The 17,453-nt window shown below is 45.1% G+C and overlaps 1 protein-coding gene across 2 annotated transcripts in view; it reads right to left on the bottom strand.

Moving 5' to 3' along the window:
* The window catches only part of ARHGAP25 (Rho GTPase activating protein 25), an 85,509-nt gene that overhangs the window by 38,098 nt on the left and 29,958 nt on the right, over positions 1-17,453 (bottom strand). For both annotated transcript variants that reach the window (XM_004742102.3, XM_004742099.3), the window contains exon 2: positions 5,552-5,751. In XM_004742102.3, the coding sequence (XP_004742159.1) occupies positions 5,552-5,751 (200 nt within the window). The remainder of the gene's footprint in view (positions 1-5,551; positions 5,752-17,453) is intronic.

Genomic DNA, 17,453 nt, shown 5'->3' with positions numbered 1-17,453 from the left:
CTGTATTTTACTATTATTTCTGTTCATGTGTTTATTTACACCTGTTCTATCTGTGCGGTTATAATACTATAAAACACTGTGCTTTGTGTCCTTTTTCTCAACTCTGTTCAGTGATGTCATGCTAGAGGCCCGAATCAGCCACGCTGGGGTATTTACACTACGGATATTGGCCAATGCTACATCATGATCGGCTCGGCCACCAGAGAGCAATTTGTGAAACACTTCCCAGCCACCGACAGTCAGCCACCTGCGCTAAGGTCCCAGAAAAGCAGGGAGATGAGCCAAGGGGACAATGAAGGAGGATTGTCCAGAGTGATCATTCTAGCAGGAACTCGAGGGCAGTTTCCTGAGGTTCTGGTTTAAACAATTTCCCTGACAAAGAACCTTTTGGAATGAGTTATATCAAGCTAAGTCAAAGATTTACAAAGCATTAGCCTGTTAAAGCTGGACAGACCTTACTGAGACCTCGGAGGGAAAAATGCACAGACTGCCTTCTGTCGAGCCCCAGGCTTCCTGGGAAGCAAACACGGGAGTCCATCAGACAGAGTTCCATCATTTATTTAATCATTCTCCTTTGTTGGACATTAAGTTCAAACGTTCTCATTATAAACAGCACTGCATGTATCTTATTTCTTTTGGACTATTTCCTAAAAATAAAATAACTCCATATCATAAGTGTATGATATTTTTTTGGCTCTTAGAAATCCGGCCAAATGGCTTTCTAGAAAGATCGTACCAGCTTCTATACATATCATCTGTGTACCTGAGGGTCCTTTTCACCTGATTGCTCCAAAATTACTGGGGTTTCTGTCTGAGATTTTTTTTAAGGGATAGAAATGTGTGTGTTCTTTTTAAAGTTATAACTAAATTATACCTTATAGAAAGACTGGAAAATGAACAAAAAAGAGGAAAATTAAAAATTGTGTGAAACTCGTGCTCAGAGGAGATAACCACTATTAACAGGTCCCCCAGCTGTTTTCCCATAAATTCACATTCATTCGTTTTTCCTTCAACAATGGGGTTAGTTAGATACATCACCCTCCATTGTAAACAGGCCCTTTTTTGCTTTTGTTTTTCAAAGCAATATTATGGATAGTTTTCCATTTCCAAAAGTATTAATTTAGGGCATTACAGCAGACTTGTATTCTGTTGTTTAATGTACAAAAGTTCCTTGATATAACTTAGCCTCACCACTGGGCATTATTTTCAACATCGCTATTATAAACAATACTGTAGTGAAAACATATACAGGTAAATTTAATTATCTACATCGGTCTTGGGCCACCTTGGTGGCTCAGTCAATTAAGCAGTTGTCTTTGGCTCTGGCATGATCTCAGGGTCCTGGGGTCCAGCCTGCATTGTGGGCTCTGCTCAGCGGGGAGTCTGCTTCGCCCTTTATCTCCCCAATCTCCCACCCCATTTATGCTCTCTTTCTCTCTCTCAAATAAATAAACAAAATATTTTAAAAATTTTATCTACACCAGTCTTAAGCAGTCACTTTGGTTAAATTCCTAGAATTAGAAATACAGGGTCAAAGAGTTTGTATTTTAAAAAAAAAAGCAACCTGGAAAGCTAGCATATCACTTTCATCACTTTTATCACTTTCATCCCACCCTCCAGAAAGGTGGCACAGATTTTCATTTCCATCAGCTCTGCATTATAATAATTCCTATTCCCTGTCCTTACCAACATCAAAATTTCTAGAAAAGCACTGCTAGGGATGGTGATGTCTCATTATATTACATCGCACCGCCTTAATTGTTACTGAGACTGAAATATTTATACATATACTGGGGATTACATTTCTTTGGTAAGTTGTTGGTTTGCATCACTTGCTCACTTTTCTATTGAGCTATTTGGATTTTTTTAATAGGTTTGAAAAAATACCTTGAATATTAAGAATATCTGTTTACCATTTACACATATACAATACTTTTCTTCTTGTTGTTTGCTTTTTCACTTTATGATGTTGGCTTTTAAGGTACAAGTAGTTTTATTTATGTAATTAAATTAGCCTTTCCCTCGTACTGTCTTTGTTGCTTATACTATGCTTGAAAAACACGTGCCTTCCAAAGATTATGCAGATAGCTACATTTTCTTCTCAGACTTTTATGAACTCAGTTTTTTGGGTTTTTTTTTTTTTTTTTTTTTTTTTTTTTACATTTAAGTCTTTAGTCCATCCAGAACCATGAATGGTGTGAAGCATAGCATAGAAATATGCCTTTATTTTTTCCCAAGAATTTAGCTCATGTCGGTAACTTTCATGTCATTTCTTTTTTTTTTTAAGATTTTATTTATTTATTTGACTGAGATCAAATAAATAAATAAGACAGAGAGGCAGGCAGAGAGAGGAGGAAGCAGGCTCCCTGCTGAGCAGCAAGCCCGATGTGGGGCTCGATCCCAGGACACTGGGATCATGACCTGAGCCAAAGGCAGAGGCTTTAACCCACTGAGCCACCCAGGCGCCCCCATTTCTTTTTTTTTAATAATCATATTTTCCTTTCTTTTTTAAAAGTTGTATTTATTTATTTGAGAGAGTGAGAGAGCACAAGAGGGGGTAGGGTCAGAGGGAGAAGCAGACTCCCCACTGAGCAGGGAGCCCCATGCGGGACTCGATCCCTGGGCTCCAGGATCATGACCCAAGCCAAAGGCAGATACTTAATCAACTGAGCCACCCAGACACCCTCATGTCATGTCTAGATGTTTGCAATATCTACGAATCCCAAAACAATGTTTAATGATAGCATAAGAAAGTGCTTTATTTTTAACAATTTCCTTTATCTTAATGAAATAATTACAGATATATAAAAAGTCTACAAAGATGTCCACTTAACTCTTATTTGTAATAATAGTATAAAAATATCAGCCCAAATTCTCAACTTATTTTCATTAGAAAATTAGTTAAATAAATTAGAGAATGTCCATACGGTAGACTATTCTGCCACCATTAAGAATAACATTGTAAAAGAATATTTGATCATCATAATAACAATTCATAAATTGTTAATTTTAAATTAAAGAATATTATTATATTAATTTGCATTTAGACTAGCTGAGTTCCTAAAGGTATATGTATAGAAAGAACTGGAAAAAGTGAGAATTTAGGTGCCTATTTCTTGCTAATGGGAACATTTTCATTTTCTGCTTTGTTCTCTTCCACATCTTCCAAATTTCCTACCATGCATCTTTTGTAATCAAAGTATCCATATCTATATACAGTAAAATCTTCTTTCTAATACATTATCATTTCATCCCTAAAAGCTTTTCAAAAGCCTTTTTATATCTGAAATGAGTATTGGATTTTATCAAATGCTGATAATTGTGGTTGAAACCACAATTTAGGGGTTGTGCAGTTTTTCCTTACTTGACTTATTGATCTCAACCTACTGATCTGATGTATTATATTAATAGATTTCCTTTAAAAAAAAAAAAAACACAAAGTACTTTCATCCTAGAAGCTTTGCCTAATTATCTCAGGCTACTTTATCCCTGGAAGGATTTTGAGTTACCTCCTTCAGAAGCAAAGGAGAGAAGCTAGGACCTCTAATAATTTATTTAATCATTGGCATCAAGTTTATGCCTTCACAAAACGTTTTTTTTTTTACACATGCTTCATATCGTTGGAGCCTGTGAGAAGTGCAGGCCAGATACGATTGTCTTATTCCACAAAAGAAGAAAGAGGAGCCCAGAATAATTAAATAGTTACCTGGCCAGTCTCCTGGGAGAAGAGCCAGGGAAAGAATACAAGCTTGGACATGTTGTACCTCTCACCGTCTATACCTTGGGGAAGTAAACCCCACTGAGCTGTCCTTCCTGCTGATGGGGGAAGGCTAATGCCTTGGTGCCACCTCCCTCATTCGTGGATGGGAAGACTTGCTGAGTCTGCTCCTCACGCACCAGTCACCACCATCTTGGCCTATAACTGCTTGGCTCTGATAGGGTCTGGGTTGTTCATAAAGTAAAAAGAATTCTGGTTACCATGCATGGGTCACTGAGCAAGAACACAGTCTGTGGTGGGGTCTCTGGCCCATCTTTAGCCTTTGCAGTGACAGACAACTCGAGGGAAGGGCCTGGTTAACCAGGTGCTGTGCTAATGTGTCACAGATCCCCAAGCTTATTCTTAAAGAGATCTGTCCTCTTCCAAAATTACTGTCTTGTTTCTTTACATTCCCAGCCATCCACCCTCAATATTCTTACTCTCCTTGAGGCTTTTTTTTCTGGATCCAGAAGGTTCTAGAGTCTATCTTCCCTAATAAGTTCCTTCTGGCAAAGCCTGTTCTTCCACCATCACAGACGTGAATCTGGATGGGTGGCCAGCCGTCTTGGATGCTCCAAGACATGGAGTTTACACCTGGGGTCCCAGGGTAATTGTTAATAGCACGCCTTTTCACCTTCATGTACCATGATGGCCGGGAGGAATCACTAGTTCCAAGATTAAAGACCAAAGTCTTCTCAGGCCCCATCCACTCCATCTGGAAATCCTGTTTGCTGTACTTTCAAAGTATACCAGGAACCTGATCACTTTCCTCTAGCCCACAACCCCCCACTGACATTCTAAACAATATAACCTCTCCCCTAGGTTACCCTCGTGCCTTCTTCCTCTGGCCCTAAATCTATTTTGAACATTGTAGCCAGAGCCATCTTTTTAAGCATAAGCCAAAGAAATGTCCCCTTTCTGCTAAGAACCCTGCAATGCTTCCCCATAGTCCTCGGCATAAACCCTCAAGTCCTTCAGTGGTCTTCTTCTTTGCTATCTTCACTGTGATCCGAGACCCCGCTTTCCCCTCACTGACCCCATCCGCTCTGATACCCTCCTTCTCTAGCTCTGGTGCTCCCACACTGGCCTCCTTGGTATTCTCAGCGCTCCCCAGACATGCTCCCCCATCGGGCCTTTGCACTGGCTTTCCTCTCTGCCTGAAGTGCTCCTTCACCAGAGATCCTTCCTGGCTAACTGCCTCTCCTTAATCATACTGCCCACCCTTTGTAAAATCATATCAACTCCCAGATGCTGGATCTCCCCTTAAACCATTCTTTTTTTTTTTTTTTTTAATCTCATGGAACTAGTTATTTTTTTAACAAACCACATACTCGCCTTATTTATTATTTTCTGTCTGCCCCCTTATTTTCTAAGTTCCACACACAGAGACTTTTATCTGTTTTACCTTCTGGTTGATTTCAAGTACCCCAAACAATGTCTAGTACATATTAGATGCCCAATAAATGTTGGCCAAACAAACAAACCAATTTGCCTGAAGGCAAACCCGCTGTCTCGGAGCCTTCGTGCTCAGCGTCACCATCAAGACAGGATCACCAGCCTTCACCTCAAGGCTGAGTTTAGGAAGCTCCTCAGAGCTCCCCTCAGGGCTTCCCAGAGGAGGAGCCCTCTGTCCTCTCTGCCACTCAGTTTATGGATCTAAAACCCGGTGGGAAGGAGAGAGGGGATGCCTCTGGGATAGGCACATCTAGCCTAAGGAGAAGGCCTGCAGGTGTTTCCTTCACCTGAGCGCAGGCTGACAGCCCTGCCGGTGGGGACCAACAGCCTGGCTGGTACCTGCGGCTTCGTGTCCTCTTCATCCTTGTAGAAGAAGAGTTGCTGCGCCCTCAGCACGAAGTACCTCTGCTGCCAGTTCTTCACGATGGACCTCTGCTTCTTCAGCCAGCCCATCTTGATGGGCCTCTCCAGCGGGTTGGGGGCAGACAGCTGGTGGAGGGCAGCCATCTGCTCGCCGGTCATCACACTCCTGGACCGAGCTATGGAGAGGAACAGACAGGCAGGCTGGCTCAGGGACATGAAGCTGTGTGCGTGGGAGGAATGGGGGGGTGGCGCCAGGGCCACGGAGGAAGCCCCAGGGGGCCAAGAGGCTGGCTGCGTGCACCCCAGGCGAGCCGGGCTCAGGGGGCCAGGCCTGCAGGAGGGACGAAGGCCCGAGCGGCCGAGAGGCAGCCGAGCAGCCTGCTCCGGGCACGGGTCGGCCAGAGACCGGGAAGCCGGTGGCAGCCAGAGGCCCGATGCACACGCAGTCCGGCGCCCGGCGCTGGCCCCGTCATTCTGCAAAGAGAAAGGCTGGCTGGAGCCTTCTGAAGAGGAAGTGGCCGCAGCATCTGACAAAAGGTGCTTCCTTTTTCCTGCGTGGGAGTCGGTATCTGACAAGAGAAAGAGAAAACAGTGCACGCTCGGAGGGCTCGGGGAGTCCTATGCGGCTGCAGAGGCAGCCGGAAGCTGACCGGGCACTGGCCCTAGAGCAGGAGCTGGGGCCGCCTGACGTCCCTCTCCCGCGGAACCCGAGCCCCCCGCCCGCTCCACGCCCCCACCGTGCAGGAGGCGGGCACCTCCGGAAGGCTCCTGCCCAGTGTCACCCATTGCCACTCTGTCCCCGGCCCTCTGAGAGTGTTTACAGCCCTTTTGCTATATACCAGGCGCCATGCCATAGCTGCCTTCCGACCACGGGATCAGTCGGGTGGGCTGTTCCCTGAGCTGACGACACACAGGGACCAAAGGAAACCATACCTGCCAGCAGAACACAGAACGGGAATTTGAATCCAGACCCCCATGTCTTCACACCAGAGCACTGCCGTGTCTGGATGAGGTCCAGGTTTCCACAGCTCGTCTCCAGGGCAACTCCCAACCAGGATAACTGTCCCCTCTCCTTCCCTCCACAGCAACAGATCTGCAGGCCTGTGGTGTGGCTGGATATATCCTCTGATCCTCACCTGCTTTCTTTCCCTGCCAAGTCTCCAACGCCCTTCTACAGAGGTCCACCACATCGAACACCAGACCCTGATGATGGGCCACCCCCCACCCCCAGCACCCACACTGCGTTCTTGCTGGAAGAAGTCTCTGTCTTACAGCCCCTTTCTTCAGCCTTTGTGGGTCCCCATTCATGATGCCGCAGAACGCAGCCAACCTCACTCTGACCAGTTTCTCCCAGGCTGGCTGGAGACCGGTCATTCCTTTCCTGGTTCGTGGGCCAGTATACTACTTCTCTGAGCCTCTCAGTTTCTTCACTTGTTAAACTAGGGCAGTAACAGTCCCTACCTGCTCTGTGGAATCACAGTGGAGATTAAACAAGCTAACATATATAAACACATAGAACTTGGACATATGTAAGTGGTCCAAGATAAGCCAATTACTTGTTCATTTTATCAAGAGGTGCCTTTGCTTCCACTACAAAGCTGGAGATCATCTCTGAGAGCTTCCTAAAACTTCCCTGTGCATTTCAAAAGGTCACTCCTTCCTCAAGCTTCCTCTAGTCCTTCACTTCTATCTTTACTGTATTGAATTGATAACTTTTCCCTTTGCTTTTGATTTTCAAACTTTATTTCTGTTCATGCCATACTTTTAAGTACCAGAATTTTATATGGCATCTCAGACTAATCGTATTCAGAGTGATCACTCTATTTATGTGTTTTACCCTTGAGTCCTACATGGCTGTCTGAAGACAACTATGCTCCTTTGATCCTCACAAGGAACTTACGTTCCTGTCACATCCCTGTAGCTTGTAGTCACCGTCACCTCCCACCAAGGACTGGAGAGGTCATACTAGGTTGGACACTGGGACAAGGCAGTTGGTTCAACCTCCTCTTGGGCGGACATCATTGTAACGGTGCATAAACTCGATTGTAGTAAGAGGTAGTTTGACATTTTGATGGCAATTTGGCAGAATGCTTGCAAAGGGTTTGCTTTATATCACTGTCTTCTGGCACCCCAGTTAAGAATTTTATCTTAGATCTTGTTCCTCAGTTAACCACCATCTTCATGATCTTCCACCTATAGCTCAAACAACAGCCACACTGAGGCTAGTCACGTACTCTAAGGCAGTGTACATGATCTAAAGGGGTAATAGGAGTTTCTCGGCCGGAATACACTGGGAAAAAAGCATTTGAAGAACCAGGTACAGCTCTGTGTCTCTCTGGGTCGAGACTGTAAGTTGTGAAGACTCCTGTCTGTCCTAGAAAGAGGGCAGATAGTAGATGACAAAGAATGGTTCACACCCACAATCTTTAGAGAAAGTGGAGGAGGGAGGCATTCTGGCAAATTCGGGGGTTCTCTCCTTCACCTCAGTAGACTCAGCATAGCCAGGCCATTCGCCTGAAGTTGCACCACACTTGAGAGGGAGACTTACCATTCTAACAGGGCCATAATGAAGAAGCATCCCTTGGCTTCCAGGCTGATGCCACCAAACGAAGCCAGCCGAGGAAAGGAGAGAAACAAGGAACAAGAAACAGGCGGATGCCACATGATGATTATGAGGACTCGGGCCTCCTGAGCCACCCCCAGAGACCCAAAGAAATTGTTGGTGGGGGAACCATGGTGGGAGAAACTAAAGGGGGATGGGGGAGACAGAAGTCAAAAAGACACTGTAGAATTAACTCAAGCATGGAACTTGGTTGCTGGGATATTTTTCTGTGGTCAATTCTGCGAAGTTTTTATGCTTTGTTGTGGCAAAAACGATGACAAAAACAAATACAAAAAAACAAAACCTCCTCTAGAAACATCTGTGCATTGTAGAATGGCCTGGCAAAGGCAAGAGGAGGCCTGAGGGTCTTTTATTCTTGGACCTGGCCAACAGGGGCTTGGATGTCCCTGTTAGGGGACTGGACTGGTAGGCAACCACCTTTTCTGCCTACATATGGTCAAAGCTTTATCTAACATCGTTCATGCTCCAGAAATTATTCCATTCACTCCTACATCCACCCAGTTTCTTGAGTACCTATTATCATCCTCATTGTGGGTAGTTTGACTATACACACTGGGTCATGCTTACAAGTTGGAGTGTGGATGGCCTCGTATAAGCCTCCACACTGCCAGAAGTAGCCCCAATGTCACTGGTAAGGTGACATTTGGGCCTCCAGTGAGCCAGTGACTAAGCAGGGAAGCTTTCTGTCCCACATCAGACCCGTCTCCCACCTTAGCCTTCAGCATTGCTCATCAGTCAGACCTACCCTGAGATGATTCAAGTATCAGGGAAGGAAGCCTGGTGGGCTTTGCGTTTGACTTGTTTTTGGCTAAGTTTCCTTGTTAGTGCCTTTGAACAGTCTCTCCTCTTTGTGGGTGTGACTTGTTCCCAGATAAAGTAAACAAAGAAATCTGTTACTATTAATGGAGCTGTTTCTCATAATGAAAATAATAACTGAGATAAGCTTCACTTGTGAGCCAGTCACTGCACGAGTGCACGATCCCAGCCCCGTGGGAAGGAGATCTGAGCCAGGCTGTGGGCTGGAGAGGGGGCTGGAGAGGGGGCTGCAGGCTGACCAGAGAAGGCAGGAAGTCAGAAGGCAGTTGCTAAGCATTTACAGAACACTCTGGGGAAGTGGGAAGTGAGGGCCTCAATAAAGTCAGAAACCCACCCTGACTTAAGGAGAGAGAGAAAAAAGAAGCTCCTCAGACTGTGCTATCCAAAACAGTAGCCACTTGCTATGAGTGGCTATGTACATGTAGAATTAAAATATGTTCCATTTACTTCCTCAGTCACATCAGCTACATTTCAAGTGCTCAATAACCCCATGTGGCTCATGGCCACAGGACTGGACACCACAGATAGAGAAGATTTCCATCATCACAGAAAGTTCTATTGGTCAGCACTTCCTGCAATCGGAGTGTTATCGTTACTTAGCATGAGACAAAAATGGTTATAAATGGTGGGGCAGCATTTCATCAAATAGAAAATCAAGCTAGAGATCCCCGAGAAGACACGGTTTCGGGTGGCAGAACGAGCAGCCAGCCTTGATCTGAGAGGTAATATGAAGCCACTTGACGTACCTTGGCAAGGGAGGCCCAGAAGAAAATATAGACGAGTTCTGGAATGGTTCTGTGTATACTGAATTTTAGTCTGCAGTCTGGGAGGGCACCAGAAAGAAAAGAAGAGAAATGGGAGAAGTACCACATGCCCAGAGGATCCTGTTTCTGGAGTAGAAGTTAGCTACTCTCTGCCCCCAAATTAGAACAAGAGAAAATTCAAGAGAGAAGTATAAACAGAGAAGTCAGCTTGGGAGGCATTGTCGCTTCCTTTCTTCATCTTCCCTTCTTCTGACCCCTAATCCCCAAAGTAATCAATCACAAAATCTTCCATGGTCTGCTTTTGAGATATTCCTTCTATCTGCTCTCAGCAACACTGCAGTTTAGATTCCATTTAGATGGGTCCAAAAGTATGGGTGAGATGCTGATAGTTCATCCAAAGGTGGGTATTTTCTCAATGTTCATACGAGCAAAGCATTAGTCTGGGAACCATGTTACATGGCTTCGAAAAGGGAGTAGATAATACATGCTTTACCCCCCCAGAAACCTGAGCTGCAGATCTGTCTGTTCAACTGCCTACATATACTTCAATGGGAAATCTCAAGGTCACCATGTTTCTAGTGAAAAGTACTACCTTCCCCTGTTCCCTCCACCGTTCCCTTCACCTTACACCCACAAACACACCCAAACCTAACCTGCTTTACCTCCACAGATCTCCATGATGTGCTGTGAGGGAGGTCTTCCCAGCCAGCCAAACAAAGTGGAAAGTTGCCCCATTTCACAGTCGCCACAGTCAACAACTCTCAGATCCAGCCTTCCTCTCTACCCACCCACCTCCCTGCTTTTGTGGGCCCTTCTCTTCTCCCCCTAGACTTCCACAAGAGTTCCCTGATATGTCTCTTCTAGCAGTCTCACTTCCAGTCCATTGGTGACATTGTCTATGACATGGTCCCTCTAAAACACAAATCTGATCATGTTATTCTCTTGCCTAAAGACTCTGATAATCCTCCAGCACCCTCATCGCTAAAAGATACAAGCTAGTCCTTCAGTTTTCCTCCTGCATTTCCTGCTCCTTCTCCACACACATACTGCCCTTCCTTCATGACAACACACTTTTCTCTCTGTTGGAATATTCTCTCTCCCCAGTTTGATCTCTTGGAAAGCCTTTTCTCATCCTTCAAGACTTTCTGCAGGCCACATCTCCCGTGAGAGGCTTTCCTAGCCTAGCCAGTCTCGCTCCCTGGGCTCTGTTCCCTCCTGACTGAGGACATGTCTATCAAAGCTCTTCTCATGCTGCTTGGTCCTTTCTCTGCCTCCCCTCCCCACATATGCTCTAAGGAGATAAAGGGGCTCTGCCTTTGGCCTTGCTCATTCTTGTACCCCCAGCAGCTAACACAGTGCCTGGAAGAGAAGGTAGGCTGAAGTGGCAGAGGGCACAGGCTTCTACGTGTGTAGCGTTAGGTGAGTCATGTTCTATCTCTGGGGGTTGGTTTCCTCCTCCGTGAAGCTGTGATAATGATATGTACCTTGTGGGTGGCTAGTCTATAAGAATCACTATGAATAATGGTAGGTGGAGAGGCCTAAGCTACTGTCTGCTTCTTAGAACATGAGCATTAAAGGGAGGCTATATCGAGGCCATAAAATGGACATAAATGAGAGAAAAGACAGAAGAGATGAAAAAGAGAAGGGATCAAAGGATGGAGAGAGAGAGAAAGAAAAGGAAAAAGAGAAGACGAGCTGGACATTATACAACATTCCACGTGCTAGTCCAGATGTCTAGTTTGGACGGTGACAGGGCAGAAGGACAGACTAGGGTAGACAATTGTAAAGGAACCCTCAGACAAGGAGGAGTGGGAAGCAAAGACTCATGTGAGACTTGGGGTGACCTCAGGTAAGGCAGCCTTCTCCATCCGTTTGTTTGCCGTACATTGGCTGAGCACACATGTGCACCAGGAACCATGTCAGGTTCTGGAACATAAGATCAACTGATGTAATCCTGTCCTCAAATAGCTCATGGGTCTGGGAGACCTGTCCATAGAGGCAGAGAAGGCGATCAGAAGACAAAATGGATTTGAGCAGGCAGGGGAATCCCCTCTGGGCCTGATTAGATATAAAGCTGGACCAAGAGCTGTGGACTTCACCAGAGTTCTGGTGTTGACAGGTGAGGCCTGGAGATTAAGAAAGAGATCAGAGGGAAAGGTGCAAGTGAAAACTGGGAGATGGGAGTTACGTGAAAATCTCAGATCTGAAAAGTAACGCAACAGAGGTTCAGAAACCAAAGAGAAGGCTGGGCACACAGGACACCAGCACAGAGAGAAGCATTTTTAACTTGAGGCTATGGAGATAAACTTATATATGAGATGGAAGACGTTGCTATTTTCCTTGGGCCCTTAAAGAGAGCTTACGGCAGATCTAAATATGGGGAAGAGGAAGCAAGAAAATCCATTATCACCAAGAGTTTGGGGATGGACCAGGGGCTGCTACCTGGAAGAGCAAAATCAGAGAACAGAGGTTGTCATCCTGTGGTAAGCAAAGATCCAGGGTCAGTTCAGGCCCATTTCACATCCCTGGCCCAGGAACTGTCCTTGGGGAACACATGGGACCATTGAGTGAAGAAATAGGTTCCTCTGCCTCTGGTATGGGTAGATGCAGCCACACAGCAGGGTAAGAGTTTGATGAGAGAAGCACCAGTGGGTTTCAGTCCTACTCAGGCTTTCTGCCAAGGCCCTTGTACAGTGTGCTCTTATACAACCTTCCACGTACGGCAAGGGGTTACTTAAATATATAAGGTACCATTCAAAAGCAAGACGTTCTTTTAAAGGAGTGTTTGAGTCTCTGATCTCAGTTTTCTCTCTCAGAAAGGTATACTTGACTCCAAAGGTGGGCTGAAAGCCCCATAGCCTCAAGGATAAACATCTTTGAGCTTTTATTGCATGTTGGCAGGTGATAAGTTGCTAGAGCTACAAAGAGGTTTTTGAGAGCAAGAAGTACCATGTCTTATTCATTTGAGTATCCTGAGCACCCTCACAGTGTCTGACTCAGAAAAGTTAACTGCGAGGAATGAAGAAATGAGAGGGGTGTATGTGTGCATGTGTGTCTGAGTGTGTGTGTGTGTGTGTGTGTGTGTTATGGAGAGAAAATAATATTGTATAATGCTCAAATAAAATATTCATAACATGGATTCTTAACCAAAAACCTAGTCTTTCTCTCTTATCTCATTTATTAACCAATCAGAAAAATTAATTGGGCATTTCTTATGTGCAGGGGACAGTGCTGGATAATGGGCAGGGTTTAAAAAAATAGAAGAAACTCTCTAGATTAATGAACTTGAGATTTGTGGGGTTTCGAGTATTTATTGTGCACCCCGGCATACAAAAATGCATTCTACCACCCCCTGTTTCCCCAAATCCAGTCCCATTTCTTGATGATTTCAGCCCTGTCATACTCCCCTTGTATAAAAATAGGGGGATTCCTAATCAGTCATGAATCACAAATTATTAAAGGAGCATTTAGTTGAGGCTTTCTTTCTGGTAAGATCAGAATGAGAAAAGAGTAACACTGATAAGCAAATTGGAATGGAAGCTCAGCCATCAAAAAGTAGGGTTCCAGGGGCAGGGAGTTCAACCAACTTCTTCACCAACCTAAACACACCTCCTAGAAGAGCATCTGGCCAATTGAAGTTTCCTAATAAATATCTATTAAGTGAATAAAATCAACATTTTAGTATGAATTGCAAGCCTCTATCAGGCATATATGCAACAAATATTGGCCAGTCTACCTATTCATGGGATTTCTAGATGTGTTCGCATGTGTCCACTCAAGCAGAGTGACCAATAAAAGATTTAAACCCTGATCTAATAATGATGCACATCAATAGTGATAGATTCATTAAATATTTATCATGTGCCAGCCACAGTACAAACACTTCATAAATCTAACTTCATTTAAATCTCATGGGAGGGCGCCTGGGTGGCTCAGTGTAACCCACTGACTTCAGCTCGGGTCATGATCTCAGGGTCCTGGGATCGAGCCCCACATCGGGTTCTCTGCTCAACGGGGAGCCTGCTTCCTCCTGCCTGCCTCTCTCCCAGCTGACTTGTGATCTCTGTCTGTCAAATAAATGAATAAAATCTTTAAAAAAAAAAAATCTCATGTGAACTTTGTGTGGGAAACACCATCTGTCTTACAGACAAGGTCATCTCCATCTTTCAGACAAGGAACTGAAGTTCACAAAAGTGAAATGATTTGCCCCAGTTTTACTGCTAGAAGTCTGATTTCAAAGCCCAATACCACTCCCTAGGCTACAGCGCCCACAGAGAAGCATGTATTCTAGGGGTAAAGCGAGGCACCTAAACTGGGAATCAACATGTAGTAGTTGCCAGGTTCAGATGGGTAAGTGGGAAATGGGCAAAGGACCTTTGCCTCTGGGTAAGGGACCAAGGCCACTATTCCCAACCCATCACATGCGATACCTGCTTTAGTCTCTACCCATTTTGCCTCCATATTATGCATAAACAGTGTTGTGCTACTTTTCCTGTACACGGTAGGCTCTGCAAGCCTCAATAGGTCTTGGGGGAAAAAAAAAAAAAAAACAGTGACAAAAAAATGGTACTGAAACCTCCAGCCCATCACTGAGGCTGTGTTGACACCCTGACAGGAAAATGAACATATTAGGTAGTTCTGCCATGTCTTACCAGTGCGCCACCCATGCTCACTACAGGAGACCTAAGGATTCTTGACCAAAGGCCAATGTGGCCAAGGTGTGGAAGGGAGGAGCTAACCCACGCCAGCCCAGCACTCAGGCCCACACCACAACCTGTGGCTGGCAGCCCAACCCGGCTGAGGATGCAGCTGCTGGGGAGCTGGGCAAAACACCAGCCTCCCATCATCACTAACTCCCTGATGAAGAGGGATCTGTACAGCCTTCCTTAGTCCCAGCGCACATGCATGCGCACATGCATGCACACATGCATGCACACATGCGAACACAGACTTGCCTGTCCCATTGCCAGACCATGGGAACACGGCCCCCACTAGAAAATAGGTCTTCTAACTACAGAACCTCCAGGCTCACTTTCTTTATTCCTTTTCTCTTTTCCCTCTCCAAGGCAAACTGCTCTCCATTTTTTTTTAAAGATTTTATTTATTTATTTGATAGAGAGAGATCACAAGTAGATGGAGAGGCAGGCAGAGAGAGAGAGAGAGGGAAGCAGACTCCCTGCTGAGCAGAGAGCCCGATGTGGGACTCGATCCTAGGACCCTGAGATCATGACTTGAGCTGAAGGCAGCGGCTTAACCCACTGAGCCACCCAGGTGCCCCACTGCTCTCCATTTTAAAGCGTTCACTATTCAGGGACCTGGGGAACTTTTAAAATCTTTTCACTTTCAAAACCTGACATTTAAACTTTAGGAAAAATGTATCCTGTGATTACTCTCCTGGATTTTTCTTTGAATTCTAAGTTTCATTTCTAATTTTAGTATGAAAAACCGGGCCACCTGCAAAAACCAACAAGACCTAAGACTGAGGGCAGCCAAGGGGATTGCTCTGTGCACTTGAAAGTAAGTCACACGGGCTTCCCCAAGACACTCACTCATGAGACAAATTTATAAAACCTCATTCAAAGGGCGATCTTAAAGTCATCTTCTGAACACCTGTCTCCAAACCCAGGAACTGAACAGGTTGACTCTTCCTATGTCCCATAGCCTGTAGAAATGCCCTTCACTGGTTGACAAGTAAAGATTTTGCCCTAGAAGAACAAATTCTGTTTTGGAAAGACACTTAGCCCAGATCACTGTCCTTTGCAGGAAGAGGTTTAAAATGTGGTCTCACTAGCAATATAAAGGAGAGAGAGAGTAAGACAAGAGCAAGGTGGGGGTGTCAGTGAGAGGGAGAGAGAAAGAGAGAGAGAGAAGGAGGGTGGAGACGGGGCAAGGGAGGGAAAGAATCAGCTTCCTGTTTCTTGGGCTTGCAAGGTCTTCTGCGCCTCCAGATTCTCTCGGCCAAGGCCACCTTTTCAGGGCCACTGCTCTGGTGTACACATTTTGGAGCTTGGCATTTCTTAGGAATTGAGAGCCCAGTTGCCTCCTGGGGGTGCATGTCTCTATCTGTTTCAACACTTCAAGCTCCCCCCCCCACTTCTATCTTTGCATAACAGGAAGCCAAGTGTAATAACAAGAAGCTTGCAGAATTGTGAATGCTTCCTACTCAGCACTGCTGGGGCTGCCTCTTCCTCAGCACAAGGCGAAGTGGAGATTTGGCAACTGGGTGGTAAAAGTATCTTGGGTTGTTTGTGGATGGACGCTAATTGCCTTCCCAGACATCAGCGCCAGGAAGGACTTTGCATCATGTAGGACTGTGGGACAGCTAGCAAAGGAGTCTCTGCTGGGTGCTCACATGGTGTGCTGAAGCAAGAAGGGCCTTGGGAGAAGTAGTGACCCTTCCATTCTCACTACTAGTCATTTTTTTCTAGTAAAGAGGTTTTGCTTAGTCACTGGCATTCATAAATAAATAACTCATTCAAATGCTTGATGTATTTGCATTTTATGAACCCAGATGAATCCGGGGCTCCCAGTGTTTCAACGCAGCAATCCAGCAGGGGCAATGCTCAAGACTGGCCCCCAGGACCAAGCACAAGGCTACCCATCCCACAGTCTGTTCCATTCTGTTCCCACAGCCTTCTTCCCCCGGCCTTCAGGAGTAGTGATATTTAACCTTACAATCCTACTGTGAACAACAAACAATTCTTGCAGTAGGATGGACCTGGTATACAAGTCACGATGTATTTCCCTTATTCTACAACCTGATAAAAAGACTCTATTCAAAGTTGAAGTGAGGGGCTCCTGGGTGGCTCAGTGGGTTGAAGCCTCTGCCTTCGGCTCAGATCATGGTCCCAGGGTCCTGGGATGGAGCCCCGCATCAGGCTCTCTGCTCATCAGGGAGCCTGCTTCCTCCCCTCTCTCTGCCTGCTTCTCTGCCTACCTGTGATCTCTGTCAAATAATTAAATAAAATCTTTTTAAAAAATTGAGGTGATTAGATTATGGGTAGGGGAGAAATGATACCAATAAATTATTAATGAGTTTTGCTAGGTGTGATCAGTCAGCACGGTTAGGAAGCAAAATGTTGGGGCACCTGGGTGGCTCAGTCATTAAGCAGCTGCCTTCAGCTCAGGGCCTGGGATCGAGCACTGCACCGGGCTCCCAACTCAACAGAAATTCGGCTTCTCCCTCTCCCACTCCCCCTGCTCGTGTTCCCTCTCGCTGTGTCTTTCTCTCTGACAAATAAATAAATAAAATCTTAAAAAAAAAAAAAAAGAAGGAAGCAAAATGTCTGTGTTTTAGAGATGCATACTGAAGGATGAGGAATAAAGGTCCATAGCATCAGGGATTTGCTGCTTTAAAAGATCTCAGCAAAGCAAAGAAAAAAAGAAAAAACAAGGGATGGCTAAAGCAAATGTGACAAAATCTCCAAACTGTGTAATTTCAGTAACGGATATACATGGGGCTCATTACACTCGCCCTCCATATTGGTGTTTGAAATGTGTATATAATAAAAAATCTTTTTCAGGATTCTATAAAGTGTTTATAAATACATTCTATGAGGCTTATTTTTTTTCTTTCACGCATCAACTATTGCCCTGAACTTCAACTTGCTCATTTTCCCAGGCATGCATTTCCAGACCTGTTAGTTATTCCTCTGAGCACAGCAGGATGATCCTA

This window comes from Mustela putorius, unplaced genomic scaffold, assembly GCF_011764305.1.
Source record: "Mustela putorius furo isolate JIRA1106 unplaced genomic scaffold, ASM1176430v1.1 tig00000224_pilon_pilon_pilon, whole genome shotgun sequence".
Taxonomy (NCBI): domain Eukaryota; kingdom Metazoa; phylum Chordata; class Mammalia; order Carnivora; family Mustelidae; genus Mustela; species Mustela putorius.
The sequence above is the reverse complement of the archived record's forward strand: the minus strand, read 5'-3'. Positions and strand labels throughout refer to the sequence as shown.